We start from the raw sequence: 13,642 nt of genomic DNA on the forward strand, positions 1-13,642 counted from the left end.
TGTATAGTTTGGAAAAAGGGGAGCAAGATGTGTCACGATTACTGCGGAACAGAGTGAGCCAATCATCACCTTGACACATACATTATCGAATTCCGCATCCTTTGCGTGAGGCCAGAACGTAAGCGTCATGAAAGTGCCAAACGTATAATCGTTCAGTTTGTATTTTGATGTTCCGTGTAATATAATTGTGTATTGAATAGTGATTGCTAATTATATAAAAACTAGATTATATAGGAAAAGGAAGATAAATATACAGAGAAAAAAAAATCTCGAGAAAAACAGAGTGCTGGCCCAACTGGTTCCCAACATGAATGTGAACAAAATATTTTTACATATAATTAATTATAGGATTCGATGACTCCATTGTTTATATTTTAATTTTAGCTACCGAAAATTTGTTCACACACATCATTTGTGTATTCCACCAAGCACTCATGATAATCACGTTCTCGACCACGATCGTTGCCGTTCCACTTAATCTAGAGCGTTGTAATCGTAAGCTTAAGAAGAATGGCTTACGAGGCGTTTTGAGCGTTGAGATAAATATAAGCGAATGGCAAAACAAAAACTATAAAGCGAAATCTTTAAAAGGTTATGTTATATTTGTAAGTCATTGAATTTTTTAGTGGAGTGTTTATAATAAAGTAAAATCAAAATCTTCTGCGGCGATAGTAAAATGTGTGCGTCACAAGAATGCTTCAAAAGTATTTATAACATCTCATACCGAATCAAATAATAAGATATATTGTCATATTTGCAATCTGCGTTTCTTGAATTTTAGAAATTCGGCTAATTCTTTCAACGCTCACTTCCAACCACCTCTTGACAAGGGTCGTAGTGAACGTTTGTCGTGACGCTTCCGCCGCGACCATAACGATCGTAATCGCTATGTGGAACGCTGAAAAGAGTATTTCAGGCGCTGTGAACGCTTGGTGGAACGCACCATTATCTCATATACTCTACATAAAGTCAAAATTGACAGTTTATATATAATGTGAGGTTATTTATTTATAATAAAACATGTTTTATATTATTGGATTAGGTTTGGGAGATCCTCAAGATATTACTGTTAAAGGTCTTGAAATTGTGAGAAAATGTGATAGAGTATATTTAGAATCTTATACATCTATATTAACCTGTGGAATAGAGGAATTACAGAAATTCTACGGAAGACCTTTAATTGTTGCAGACAGAGACTTAGTGGAGTTAGAAGCTAATGTTATTCTACAAGGAGCGAGAGAGGAAAATGTGGCATTATTAGTAGTAGGTGATCCTTTTGGTGCGACAACACATACTGATATCATCCTACGAGCTAAAGAAAAAAATATACCAGTTCAAGTGGTTCATAATGCTTCTGTATTAAATGCTGTAGGTTGTTGTGGTTTGCAACTATATAGTTTTGGGGAAACTGTTTCCATTCCACTTTGGACAGATACCTGGCAACCAGATAGTTTTTATGACAAAATAGTGAATAATTTTAAAAATAAATTACATACATTATGTTTATTGGATATAAAAGTGAAAGAGCCGACCTTAGAAAGTTTAACTATGAAAAGAAAAGTGTATTTGCCTCCAAAATTCATGACAGTTAGTGAAGCTTCTCAACAATTAAAACAGATTATTAAAAGAAAAAGAGAAGCCGGAGAGAAGCCTATAGTAGCAGAAGAAGTGTTATGTGTAGGATTAGCTAGGATTGGATCAGATACTCAGAAAATTGTTGTATGCAATTTAGAAATAATGTCAGCAGTTGATTTAGGTGCACCTTTACATTCTTTGATAATTATAGGACCTGTTACACATCCAATTGAAATGGAATACTTATCACAATTTTCATTAAACAATTCTGGATCATTTTTGTCATAATAAATCGATTATTTTCAACACATTTTTTATTAAATTTATAGTCTATTGAAACTACTGTTTAAAAATAAATTTTATTCAATTTATAATTAAAAAATGACCTTACAATAAAATCCAATTGTAAAAATGTAAAAAGTAAACATGGAAATATAACTGTGTTAGACAGAAATTCAAAGAATCTGTGAGCTCCAAAACTTTTGATCTATTCTGAGTTTCTTAGCTTAGCTTCTTCTCATAAGAGATGAATAGTTTCAAATTAGTTTACTTCAGTTGAAATATCAAAATTTTGAATAAAAAACTGAAAATCAATTTTGTTTCAAGCATAGCCTAATTTATAAGGCAAGAGAGCAAGATTATTTAAATTATGGAGTTATGGGTGGAGTTATCCTAATTTTAAATTAGTATTAGTGTAACATTTCTGTTAGTGGTTGTCTAAAAGTTTGTTCTATTGCTTTACAATGGTTTGTTTTCATTTTCTTAGACATTTTCAAGTTTATTTTTGTTTTTTCAGCATAATCTGTATAAAATGTGGGAATAAAAATTCATTTGAATTTCACCTATTAGTGTCCAAATATAAATTCAAATGGAGTAAATTTAATTGTATTATGTACTAGCTGACCCGACAGACTTCGTCCTGTCAAAAAGATTTGTAATGTGGCAGTTTTTGTGCCTACGTATTTTAAAAAATTCTCCTGAACAGAACCGTCACCCTGGTGATAGGGCGTTGTGAATAAAAAATAATTAAATAAAACATATATAAGGATTTAAAAGTAAGTAATCGCTTTATTGTTAATCATGTGAATCATAAATAATTATTATTATTATCATTGTAGTGCTTTGTGGTATACGATGTTTTTTGTTTGATTACCTGGCGCATAGATAAACAAATCTGATGGTTTTCCAACACGGGAACAGGCAACATACAATTGACCATGTGAGAAACATGGGTTTTCTAGATTAATACCACAAACACTTAATGATTGCCCCTGGGACTTGTTTATAGTCATAGCAAAAGCAAGCCGCACTGGAAACTGTAGTCGTTTAAACTCAAATGGCACATCAGTCGGAATCATTGGGATGCGCGGTATGAGAACATCTTCTCCTTTATACTTTCCTTTGAGTATAGTTGCTTCTATCACATTGTTTAGTAATTTTTTTATCGCTAACCGTGTACCGTTGCAAAGACGCGGTTGGTTGATATTTCGCAACATTATAACCACCGATCCGACCTTTAATTGAAGATTGTGAGGTGGCAATCCTGGCAAATCCAGCGAGTTTAAAAATTCCGGTGGATAGTTGACTACATCATCTTGATTAGTAGCCGAATCAACTGATTTATATATCCTCAATTCGCCTGTAATTTGTTCTTGAATTTTGAAATTTAATTCATTTACATCTATGTTTTTTGCAGCCAGTATAGCTCGTTCGCTCAACCAATCATGGTTTCTGTAATTTTGAGAAACATCTGGAAACACCTTCTGAATAAGTTCATCTTTTGATTGAGTTAACTGACAAAAACTTTGAGGAAAGTTAATGCAGCCAGTCAACAAGTCTATAGGTAATTTGCCATTACCAATGTCAATGAGTTGTTTAGAGAATATGTTTCCAGATTGGTCATTTTGCAACTCGACACGCATATTCTTGCTTAAATGAAGTACTTTGACATGTTTCCACAAATTGGAGGACTTTAGACATGCATTGAGTTCATCAGCTGGCGTTGATCGTGGAATCACTGGCAATGTTTGACGAAAATCTCCTGCTAATAAAATCATTGCACCACCAAATCGGTTATTATTGCTCCGTAGATCTTTTAAGGTTCTGTCTAAAGCCTCCAAAGATTTTTTATGTGCCATCGTGCATTCATCCCAAACAATCAATTTACATTGCTGCAAAACCTTTGCCATTGCAGAGTTCTTCGAAACGTTACAGGTTGGAGTTTTATTGCTTTGCATATTTAATGGCAATTTTAGTGCTGAATGGGCTGTTCGACCACCTTCAAGCAAAGTTGCTGCGATTCCCGATGAAGCGAGTGCAAGTGCAATTTTATTTTGTGAGCGAATTGTTGCTAATATTAATGAAATCAAAAAAGTTTTTCCTGTACCACCAGGTGCATCTAAGAAGTAAATCCCTCCAGTTTCATCATTTGTTACTTTCATAAGAGTTTCAAATACATACTTCTGTTGTTCATTTAACAGTGGAAGATTTGTTTGAATTAATTCTTTCAAAGCGTTGAGATCATACAGTCTTTCTCGATGCAACTCTTGGTTAAAAGCGTCATGCATTGGACGATTGGGCGCGGTCAGGCCTAATTGAATTAATAGTTTGTTTGACATTATCAAGCACATGTCCTCAATTGAAATCAATGCTTCATTGTAAATTTCTTCACTTATTTGTATATTTGGATTTCCCATTCTATTCCGTATTTGATACAAAATATCATCACACATATAATCTTTGTACTTGATCCACAAATCAATTGGGTTTGATGGGAAGCATGTAGATATGATTATAGAAAACAATGTTCGTATTTGATGAGCGTGTGATGATATTACAGCATCATTGAGAGTTTGATCCCAATGAGCGTCATTTTCAAGTAAATACATACCTTGAAAGTTGGCATAAAATTTTCCCGAACTACATTTGTTGCCCCAAATGAAGTCATTTGAAAGCAATTGTTATATTGTTGGATATGTGTCAAAAAGTGTATAGAATCTGTTCCTATTCCTGAAACCAATGAGTACAATGGTTCTGGTGGTGGATCCAATGGTATCAATTTCACTTTACCATTTGCGCAACACAATCCATTGGCTTCGTTTTTGTATTTTAATGCCTTACAGTGTGAGCAAACCGAGTTCATAGAACCAATAACAACACATTGGTAGTTACTGTAGTCAATTGACACATCATAACTGAAAGCAGCTCGATTCAAACTTGCGCGATTATTAGTTGAATGTCGCGCTCGCGCTTCACGCGTTTGTGATATCCGAATTCTTTCACGTTCATTTCCGTCGTCACGTTCTTGTGCAGTACGATTAGATCGGTAATTAGCTTGGTTTGTAGCATTTCTGGTTCTTCTACCTAAATTGCTTCGTCTTATAGGAGGCATATCAAATATACATTATTTTTTCACTAATCACGAACTAATCAAACACTAACTAACTAAACACTCTGCAAAAAACACGATATACGAATTTGTTTCGTGTATCAGTTGACAAAAGCAAACTCAGTAGATTAGGTAACAGACAACTTTTTTTTTTTTAATTTGATATGACTTGAAGTCAAAAAAATAATAAAACACTGTTGCTAACGCGATTTTTGTTTGACTGATGTAATGACGTGGAAACTGCTGCATTTTATCTCGCGTGCCGAAACTAATACAAAAGAAACGCGAGTTTCGGAACGCGACATTAAACTCCTCCAACTATGTATTCTGTGCTCCAACGCACACACACACATTGTTTTGATAGATATGATCTTTGACGTTAGGAACACACCTACATTGCTTAGACAACAGTGAGTGCTCAAATTGACTACGTTTTAGTTACAAATCATTTGTATGGGAAAAAGAAAAGAGCTATTTTTAGGGTTTTTCCAGCAATAATTCTAATTTTTCTCGCCGTAAAAACCATCCTTGAACTTCAACGAACATTTTAAAAAAAGATTTGGCCAAATTGGTCCAGGCGTTGTTGAGTTATGCGCTTACCAACACATTTTGCGATTCATTTTTATATTATAGAATAGCACTTTTGTAGGCTAAAATTGCATAGTCATTGCATTGCAAACATCGAACAATCTCCACTCTTCAAACTTCTTTTCCAAAGCATAAGTTTCTTGAATAATTAAACTTTACTAGTCATTTGAAAAATATCTGTATTGTTCCCCTGCAAAGACTTGTTAAGAATATTCAAACCTTCGAAAATGTCTGTCAGGAACGCCAGTTTAAGGAGAAAACTTTCATCAATAAACATATCAGCAAGAACATTATTTTTACACAGAAACATGTGTCGAGCGACTATGTCATCACATAGCTTAGAAAAAATATGGGCCTTTATTGGTCTTGTTTTGATTAAGTTTATTACTTTTATCACAGTTTTTAAAACTGCACTTAACTCTGAACTGAACTTTCCTGTTGCCAGTGCTTCTCAGTGTATAATACAGTGTGTCCAAACAGCATGAGGGGAATTTGGTCGAATGCGAGACTGCAGTCCTTGGTAGTGGCCTGACATTAACCGACCTCCATCAGTAAATACCCCAACACAGTTTTCCCAGTTAATATCATTCTCTGCCATGAAACCATCAACAATATCAAACAATTCTTTACCAGAGGTGCCTCCTTCAATTTCTTTACAAAACAACAAGACTTCAATGAACTGTTTTTTATTCACATACCTAACGTAGCAAATCAAATGAGCGTCTTTGTGACTGTCAATAACCTCGTCTAATTAAATTCCGAACACTTTACCTCTCAAACTATTTATAAGTTGATTGCTAATATCCTCAGATATGTCGTCAATCCTCCTGCTTATTGTGTTGTTGGAATGAGGAATTTTAAGAAGCTGTTTCCCTGCTTCCTCTCCAATCATTATCTTTGCCATTTCAACAGCCGCAGGTAAAATCAGCTCTTCCGCAATTGTGTGAGGTTTTTTGCATTTTGCAATGCGATATGTCACTTTGGCAAAAACTCTCTTGGTTTCCCAACCATGTTTGGGTGGACAGTTTCTAAATGTAGTTTCAGTTTGCTAGGTAGCATAGATTCAACAGATAAAACCTTCATGCAAACAACACATTGTGGGCGCTCTTCGTTATTAATCTCAATACCAGAAAAACCAAAATCTAGATACTTATCGTCATATTTTCTGTATTTTGGTTTACGGCTTCCCTCAGCTAGCTCAGCAGTATCAGCATCGCACTTTGCAGAAGTTGATGCAGACGCACTACTTCGTTTACACTACGTCAGTTTACATATTAGCTAATAGTGTTCTGAACTTAGATTTAATAGAATTTATACTACACAATTTAAGGTCTTTGTGGAGAGCATTTAACCACTAATAGCTACAAACGTGAAATTTATTTGGAAAAATTCATATTAGTACTGAGGCAGATTTTTATGTCTCACATGTACATTATGTATTATTTCACGAAAAACAATTTTTTTCTCAAATAAAAGGTGTCGTATTTTTCAATACTTTCTTAAGAAAATAAATCTACAACATACATTTTATACATATTGAATACGATTTTTCTATGCAAAGTTAAAATGAGGATAGTTTACAACATTACAGTGAGTAAAAATAGATAGTACCACAGATTCAAAAAGCTTTTTCCTTAACTTACAATCAAGAATAGACCTGTTACTATAATCAATAAGTTTAAAAACATGAAAAATATAAATAAAGGTCCTAAAAATATGAGCGATAGCTCATTCGACTCGGAATTACCTCTAGAAAAATGTTTTTGAAGGATTTTCGTGCAGGTAAAAAATTGCAATTATTATTAACAAAATAAGATAAAAAAATGGTAGTTTTTTGTTTAATAACTCCTAAAAAATATCAATATTTAAGCAATTTTTAAAAAAGCTCGTTAAAGAGAAGAAAATTTCTGTATGTATGATATGCTTTGAGGCCGAATGCTCCCCTTCTTCCCCTACCAGGCGTGAATTGATCCCATGTTGTACTCTCTTCAATTTTTTCAATTAATATTTGTAATTAAGGAGATACCGCGAGTGATACAATACATTGTCCATAACGATTAATAACTGTAGTAGAATAATCAGTAAAAGTTTTCTACCAATTTTCAAATAAATTTCTTATATTTTCATGATAATTAGCTGCATAGTCTTCAAATTTTTTAGATAATAATAAATTTTTAGGTACAAAACAGTCTTTGTTTCCAGTGAGAAGAATAATACATTCCCTTTTAGGGCAATTTTTACTATTGTCCACAGTACTGTCGAATTATTAGTCAAGAGAATAATGTTTGAAGTATTTTATCTTGAACAAATAATATTGCACCCATCCTACTATCCTCGCAATTATGTGGTAACTTTTCATAATTCGACTCAGTATCTCCACGTAGCGCTGTTATAAATGTAAATAATCTGTCATTTTTTGCTTTATATCTGTCAGTATCTCAAACCCATTCTTGTATACATATTAAATAGTTTGGATAAAACTTACGGCGTACTTTCGTCAGTTCTTTCTTTCCTTTTGTATTTTTCTATTTAATAAATAGGATTAACTTTTGTTAATTCTGGAATACCTGATTGCAGTATAATATTACGCACTATTTTCTTTTCAAGATAATCAAATATGAGTTAAACAATTTCATACTACATGTCAAAATCTATCTAGTTAAATTATTAGTTACCTGTGCAATTTCATTACTACTTTTTGTAATAAATTTTCCATGGTTAAAAAATCATAGTTTTCAACAAAACACAACATAACTAAACAATATGTAGTATTTCTTTTGGGACACACACACTACTGTCTACACTGCCATACTACTACCACCAACGGTTCCAAAAATTCAAATTTGTCATTAAAACTATTTATAACTATTTACGCTTTATAAAATAACTGCTTAGATGATTTTGTCAGCAAAGTGAGTTTTTGATTTCCCTTTACAAAAAGTTTCTGCAATTGATATTAGAACTACCATACTAACTCATAATTTTGGAATGCTGATTAGAATTGAAATGAAAAACATAATTACTTAAAAGTAAATATATTTATATTTTAATTCAGTTGAATTGTATAAAACTACTCAGAGTCACTAGCACTAGATTCAAAATCGCCCACTTCAATAGAAAACTTATATTCTTGATCACAACCTAAGTAAGCATCGCTCATGAAATAGAGTGTGTAGTTATGATGACCAGGACTAGGTGCCACAAAGTCCAATTTCACTCTCGCTTTTTGTTGGAGTGTCAATCTTTTGATTGAAAGTAGAGAATTTGATTTGGGTTCTCCAATTACTACCCACCAACCTTCTTCACGTTTCTGTAAAAAAATCCAAATTAAAACTGTTAATAAGCTATATATAAGTAGTTAGGAGTGTACACAATAAAAAATTATTTTTTTTATGTCATCACAATATACAAAAACTACTAAGGAATAATATACTAGCAATATAGTAATTATAGACAGATATTAAAAGCTGGAGGTCAGTTGCGCTAACCTGAGGAACCCATTTATCTTCATGGTTCTCAAGTTGTTGCAGTTATATCAAATTAAAAGCACCCTAGATAGTTTTTTATGTCGATCTAATTTATTATAATGCCACATATAATTATACATTTTTGAAGAAGTCTATTATTTTTCTCTAATTTTGTTATTCTAATATTGATTCGGCATTACATATTTATGTCAGCCTATGTTTGCAAACTATGCATTCAGGTGTTGTAACATTCGAAAATGTTTCAACACACGTGGTATTTGTTACATTATGATCATTATAATAATTACATCTTATTAGCATTAACCTAATTAATTCGTTTGACATATTTTTCATTATTCTTTTTGTTGGAAACTTGAGGGACCTAGTCCAATGAGAAAATCAAAATGTATGAGCTGTTCTGCTAAATTATACTATACAGAAGAATGCGTTAATGTGACAAAATCAGAAAAAAAATTGGTTATTTACATAATCCTGTAAATAAATTTGAGACAAACGATTCCCATAAAACTAGTAGAATTTGGCATTATAATATATAAGATAAACTGAGCAAAAGCTCTCTAGAGAGTGTAGGATATCAGATTATTTCCTTTGCCTATTTGATAATACAGTTATCGAATATCTGGAGTGTTCTAGATTATTCTAAATGTGTTCAAAAAGCCTACGACAATATCAAAAAAGAATCTAATTATCTATAAAAACAGCGCACAATAGAAGAGAAATGTTAGTGATTAGTAAAATGGTTAGTTTTATCAATAACAATGAAAGTTTTCATAGTCCAGTGTTACAATATTATAATGAAAAACAGTGCTTTTTCTGTCGATTTCCATTTTGTATAACCAAAATTTAATAGTTCCCATTTAAAATATATTTTTCCATCTTCTCGAGGAAATATATTTTTACATATTAAGATGAAGCTGAATTGGTTACAATCACATGTAATTTGATAATAATTATTGATAAAAGCAATTCACATTTTCTGAAAGCAACTTCAAGAATTATTAAGGAAGAAGAGAGCAATTTTATTAAATTACCTGTGGAAAGAATGGAGCTATAACTGGTCCACTAACTTCATCTTCTCTTTCTAATTGTACAGCTACATGTACTGAGGAACCTGAATGGATTTGATCTTTGTCTATAACTTCATAAGTTAACTCGATATTAGGATATCTGTTACAAAACTTCGCTACATCTGCCATTTGATTTTCAGTCATTTGAAGAAGTTTACTTCTATCTTCGTCTTCCAGTTCCATAATATCAAACACAGTTTCGACTCCCTTAAAATAATTGAATAATTATTTAATGGTTGAATCAACATTACTGACTCATAACGAATCATAAATTTTCAAATTCATATTTTTTGTATGGAATATGTATCAAAGTAGCATATTTATTTTGTATTAATGAACCATTATCCAAAGAGCATTCGAATCATTTAAAAATAGTATTCTAAAGATTTAACAAGTTTTAGGTCTTTGGTGTACCGGAATTAGTGTTTTTGGGATACCTAGGGTTTTTGCCACACATTGAAAAGAAGTAATACGAAAATTCAAAAGACCAAAAACGGTCGTATTAAACTTTTATCACTGATGCTAAAAATGTCAAGGACATACAAGCTTCCGAAAAAATAAAACGCGATTTGGCAGAAACGACCTTGCTGGTGCACCCTCGTATGGACTCCAATATCCAATCAGACCTCTGTATGGGAGCCACGTTGAAACAATCCTAACTTAGTCACTGGAAATCACTAGCTTTTCTCAAAAATTCTCGCCTACTTACATTAAATATAGTATATTCGCTCTCAAACAGCGTAGTGACAAACTTGATCAGTTATTGTTGAATTCACCACGAAATATGCGCTTTTGACCAGGTTACATAACATTGTAGTGACACATTAGTAGCAACTAATTTGTCATGCATCAAGATAATTAAACATGTAAGGACTTTACCAGATCAATTTGTTGCTCTAAAAGGCAGATTCGACCAAGTACAAATTGATATCATAGGCCCTATACCTCGATATGAATGCTATAGATACTGCTTGACTATGTTTGATAGATTCTCGCACGTTTTCCGACACGTACATTTGCAGATGCAAATCGTAAGGCACACAATTCGAGATTGTTTCAGGTCTTTTAAAACTAATCAGCACGCATCGAATTCGCTGTATCATTCCACGTTAAATGGTTTAATCGAGCGTTGTAATTGTGTTTTTAAGACAGCTATAATGAATCATACAGGAAAAAAGTGAGTATGCACATTATCCACCGTATTACTTGGTCTAACAGCCCAATCGATACGACACTGGCACTTTTTCGTCATAATTCTTGTTCGGAACTACATTACAGCTTCCTGATGAATTTTTCCTCTCAGAAGACATTACAAGCAAGCCAAATTTTCAGAATTCAGGAAAACATGTATCAGTTTTGACCAGTTGTCACGGTCTAGAAAAACAGAAAGAAAGAATTACATGATTGTACACATGTATTTTTTCATAACATCTGCAAAAAGGAATTGGAATGTTCTAACTCTTGTCTACACAAGGCAGCTTGTCGCATATCCGATTGCGTATTCGAAATCGAGGTGGACGGCTAGATAAGGAACGGTTTTTTCCGAATTATTAAAACTTGTGTATTTATGCATGATGATATCGATGATAAGAATATCCTCACATCGACCAAACAACCATCACTACAAAACATATTCGAATAAAAATAAAAAGGTGAAATTTACATCAAATCTAAGTAAAATATAAACCATCATTCAATGGTCAACGGCACATGCAATACTATACGATGTTATTTCTAGTGACGGGCTGCTGCTGTTTTTCTTTCATATTTGTAAGTATTCATGTAACTTAGTTTTAAGTAATTGCATGAAAAACGTATAGTTTTGTTATCAGTGTATCTTCTCTGTATCGTTAACATTTGTGGAGGAGTATAGCAGGAATGAGATATACCTTTCTCTCGCTTCAGAAAGTGAAAAGTGCGAGAGTTGGATCAGAGTCGTGACAAGGAATGGACACATGTTAAGAACACTGTTTATATAGTAATAACACCATAGATAGGTCCAGATATTTATGCTTTATTTTGAATCATTTGCGTGAACCGCCTTTAAAATGAGAAATCTGAGTAGTAATTTTTCCATTACATTACTCAAATTATTTGTTTTGATTGAATGATATAACAATGCTTACTGCCACTATACCCACACTCATAATTACACTGGTTAATACTTCAAACCTTCACTGATCATATCCAGCTGGAAGACCAAAGTGTGTATGTAACAGTTACATACATTAAACTTACATACTAAATGTTTAATATATTTTTTATAGCTAACAACTGCTTTATTTCAATTGAATGCAAGATCCAATGCTGACACATTTTTTTACATATGAAAAGCTCACCTTTTCAGTACATCGCTTGATAACGTCAGGATTAAAGTGTGGTAATTGTTTAAGATAAGAGTCTTTACTCCACATAGCTTGTGTCACCATCTGTGCCAATTCCATAGCAGCTACAGCAGGAGAAAGCCAACCATTTGAACTGAGTACATCTACACAAGCTTGAATCAATCTTATAGCTTTAGAAAGTACCATTTCTGTATCACCTTGAAGTTCTGCTCCAAGTTGTAATCGACATAAATGTGCCTGCAAAAATATGTAGAGTAAGCAATAAGAAGGAATCGGTGGGGAGAATAATTCATAAAAGATAGATATTCAACAGCTCGACCAAAAATAAATTGACTAAAAATTAAATTAACTTAATTTAAGGTTGGCTCTGATATCAACACACAAATTAATTATAGAATAGTTTAATTAATTAGTATTTTTATTTTTTTGCTTTCTTGTTTTCAATTTTCTTATCAAAATATTTGACCTGATTTTTTGGTATTACTTTGGAGTTTAACTAAAGCCAGAATTAAAAGACTTTTTAAGATATTCTGATGTAGTTACTGGGTTTTTATTAGTTGGCATGAATATTGCTATTAATTTTGTCAGATAAGATTTCAGAATTAGGTATATTGACTATAAATAATGGTTTGTTTTGTTGTCTACAAAAGCCTAGTTTGTCACTCTATATAAAATCTTGGTATATATATACCACATGATTCAAATTAACACTAAACATCTAAAAAAATAAGAATTAATACTTTGATTGATAATTTTGTTGTCAAATTTCGAATTTGTTCCTAAAAAAGTCGAAAAACCTTCATGACTTTTTTCTCTTATTTCTCTCATCGAAAAAATGGGCACATAAAACTTCATTGCTTGAAATTTTAGAAGTAAAATATAAACACCAAAAAGTATGAATCCTTTCCTCTAGAACCACATTTTTTTGTTTTTATAATAGTCACAATACTTGTGATTTAAGTTTTCATGTGGTATGTAGTTAGTAGTCAATTTTTACCTGTTATAAAGTAATATGAAGGAAGAATGTCAAGTTTACTTTAAATTTATGGACAATATTATTATTTGATAATAGTTCCAATGGCTCTTATATTTCCAAATATTTTCCAAAAACCAATTTATAACTTTCTAAAGTACTTATTAATGTGGTATTTAATATCAAGAAAAGAATTAAATTGATGAATTTACAAAACC

At 32.3% G+C, this 13,642-nt stretch overlaps 2 protein-coding genes across 2 annotated transcripts in view; one reads left to right on the forward strand and one right to left on the reverse strand.

Moving 5' to 3' along the window:
• Positions 1-971: 971 nt before the first annotated feature.
• On the forward strand, positions 972-2,029 carry LOC130902276 (diphthine methyl ester synthase). The gene has a single exon (XM_057814268.1). It carries the CDS (start codon positions 1,021-1,023, stop codon positions 1,861-1,863), a length of 843 nt encoding a protein of 280 aa, XP_057670251.1. The 5' UTR covers positions 972-1,020; the 3' UTR covers positions 1,864-2,029.
• A 6,541-nt stretch (positions 2,030-8,570) lies between these two features.
• Positions 8,571-13,642, reverse strand: part of LOC130902271 (U5 small nuclear ribonucleoprotein 200 kDa helicase) — a 28,328-nt gene continuing 23,256 nt past the window's right edge. The window contains exons 16-18 of the mRNA XM_057814256.1: positions 12,446-12,688; positions 10,071-10,313; positions 8,571-8,861 (exon numbers count right to left, since the gene is read on the reverse strand). Coding sequence (XP_057670239.1) covers positions 8,622-8,861; positions 10,071-10,313; positions 12,446-12,688 — 726 coding nt within the window. The 3' untranslated portion in view covers positions 8,571-8,621. The remainder of the gene's footprint in view (positions 8,862-10,070; positions 10,314-12,445; positions 12,689-13,642) is intronic.

This window comes from Diorhabda carinulata, chromosome X (genome assembly GCF_026250575.1).
Source record: "Diorhabda carinulata isolate Delta chromosome X, icDioCari1.1, whole genome shotgun sequence".
Classification (NCBI taxonomy): domain Eukaryota; kingdom Metazoa; phylum Arthropoda; class Insecta; order Coleoptera; family Chrysomelidae; genus Diorhabda; species Diorhabda carinulata.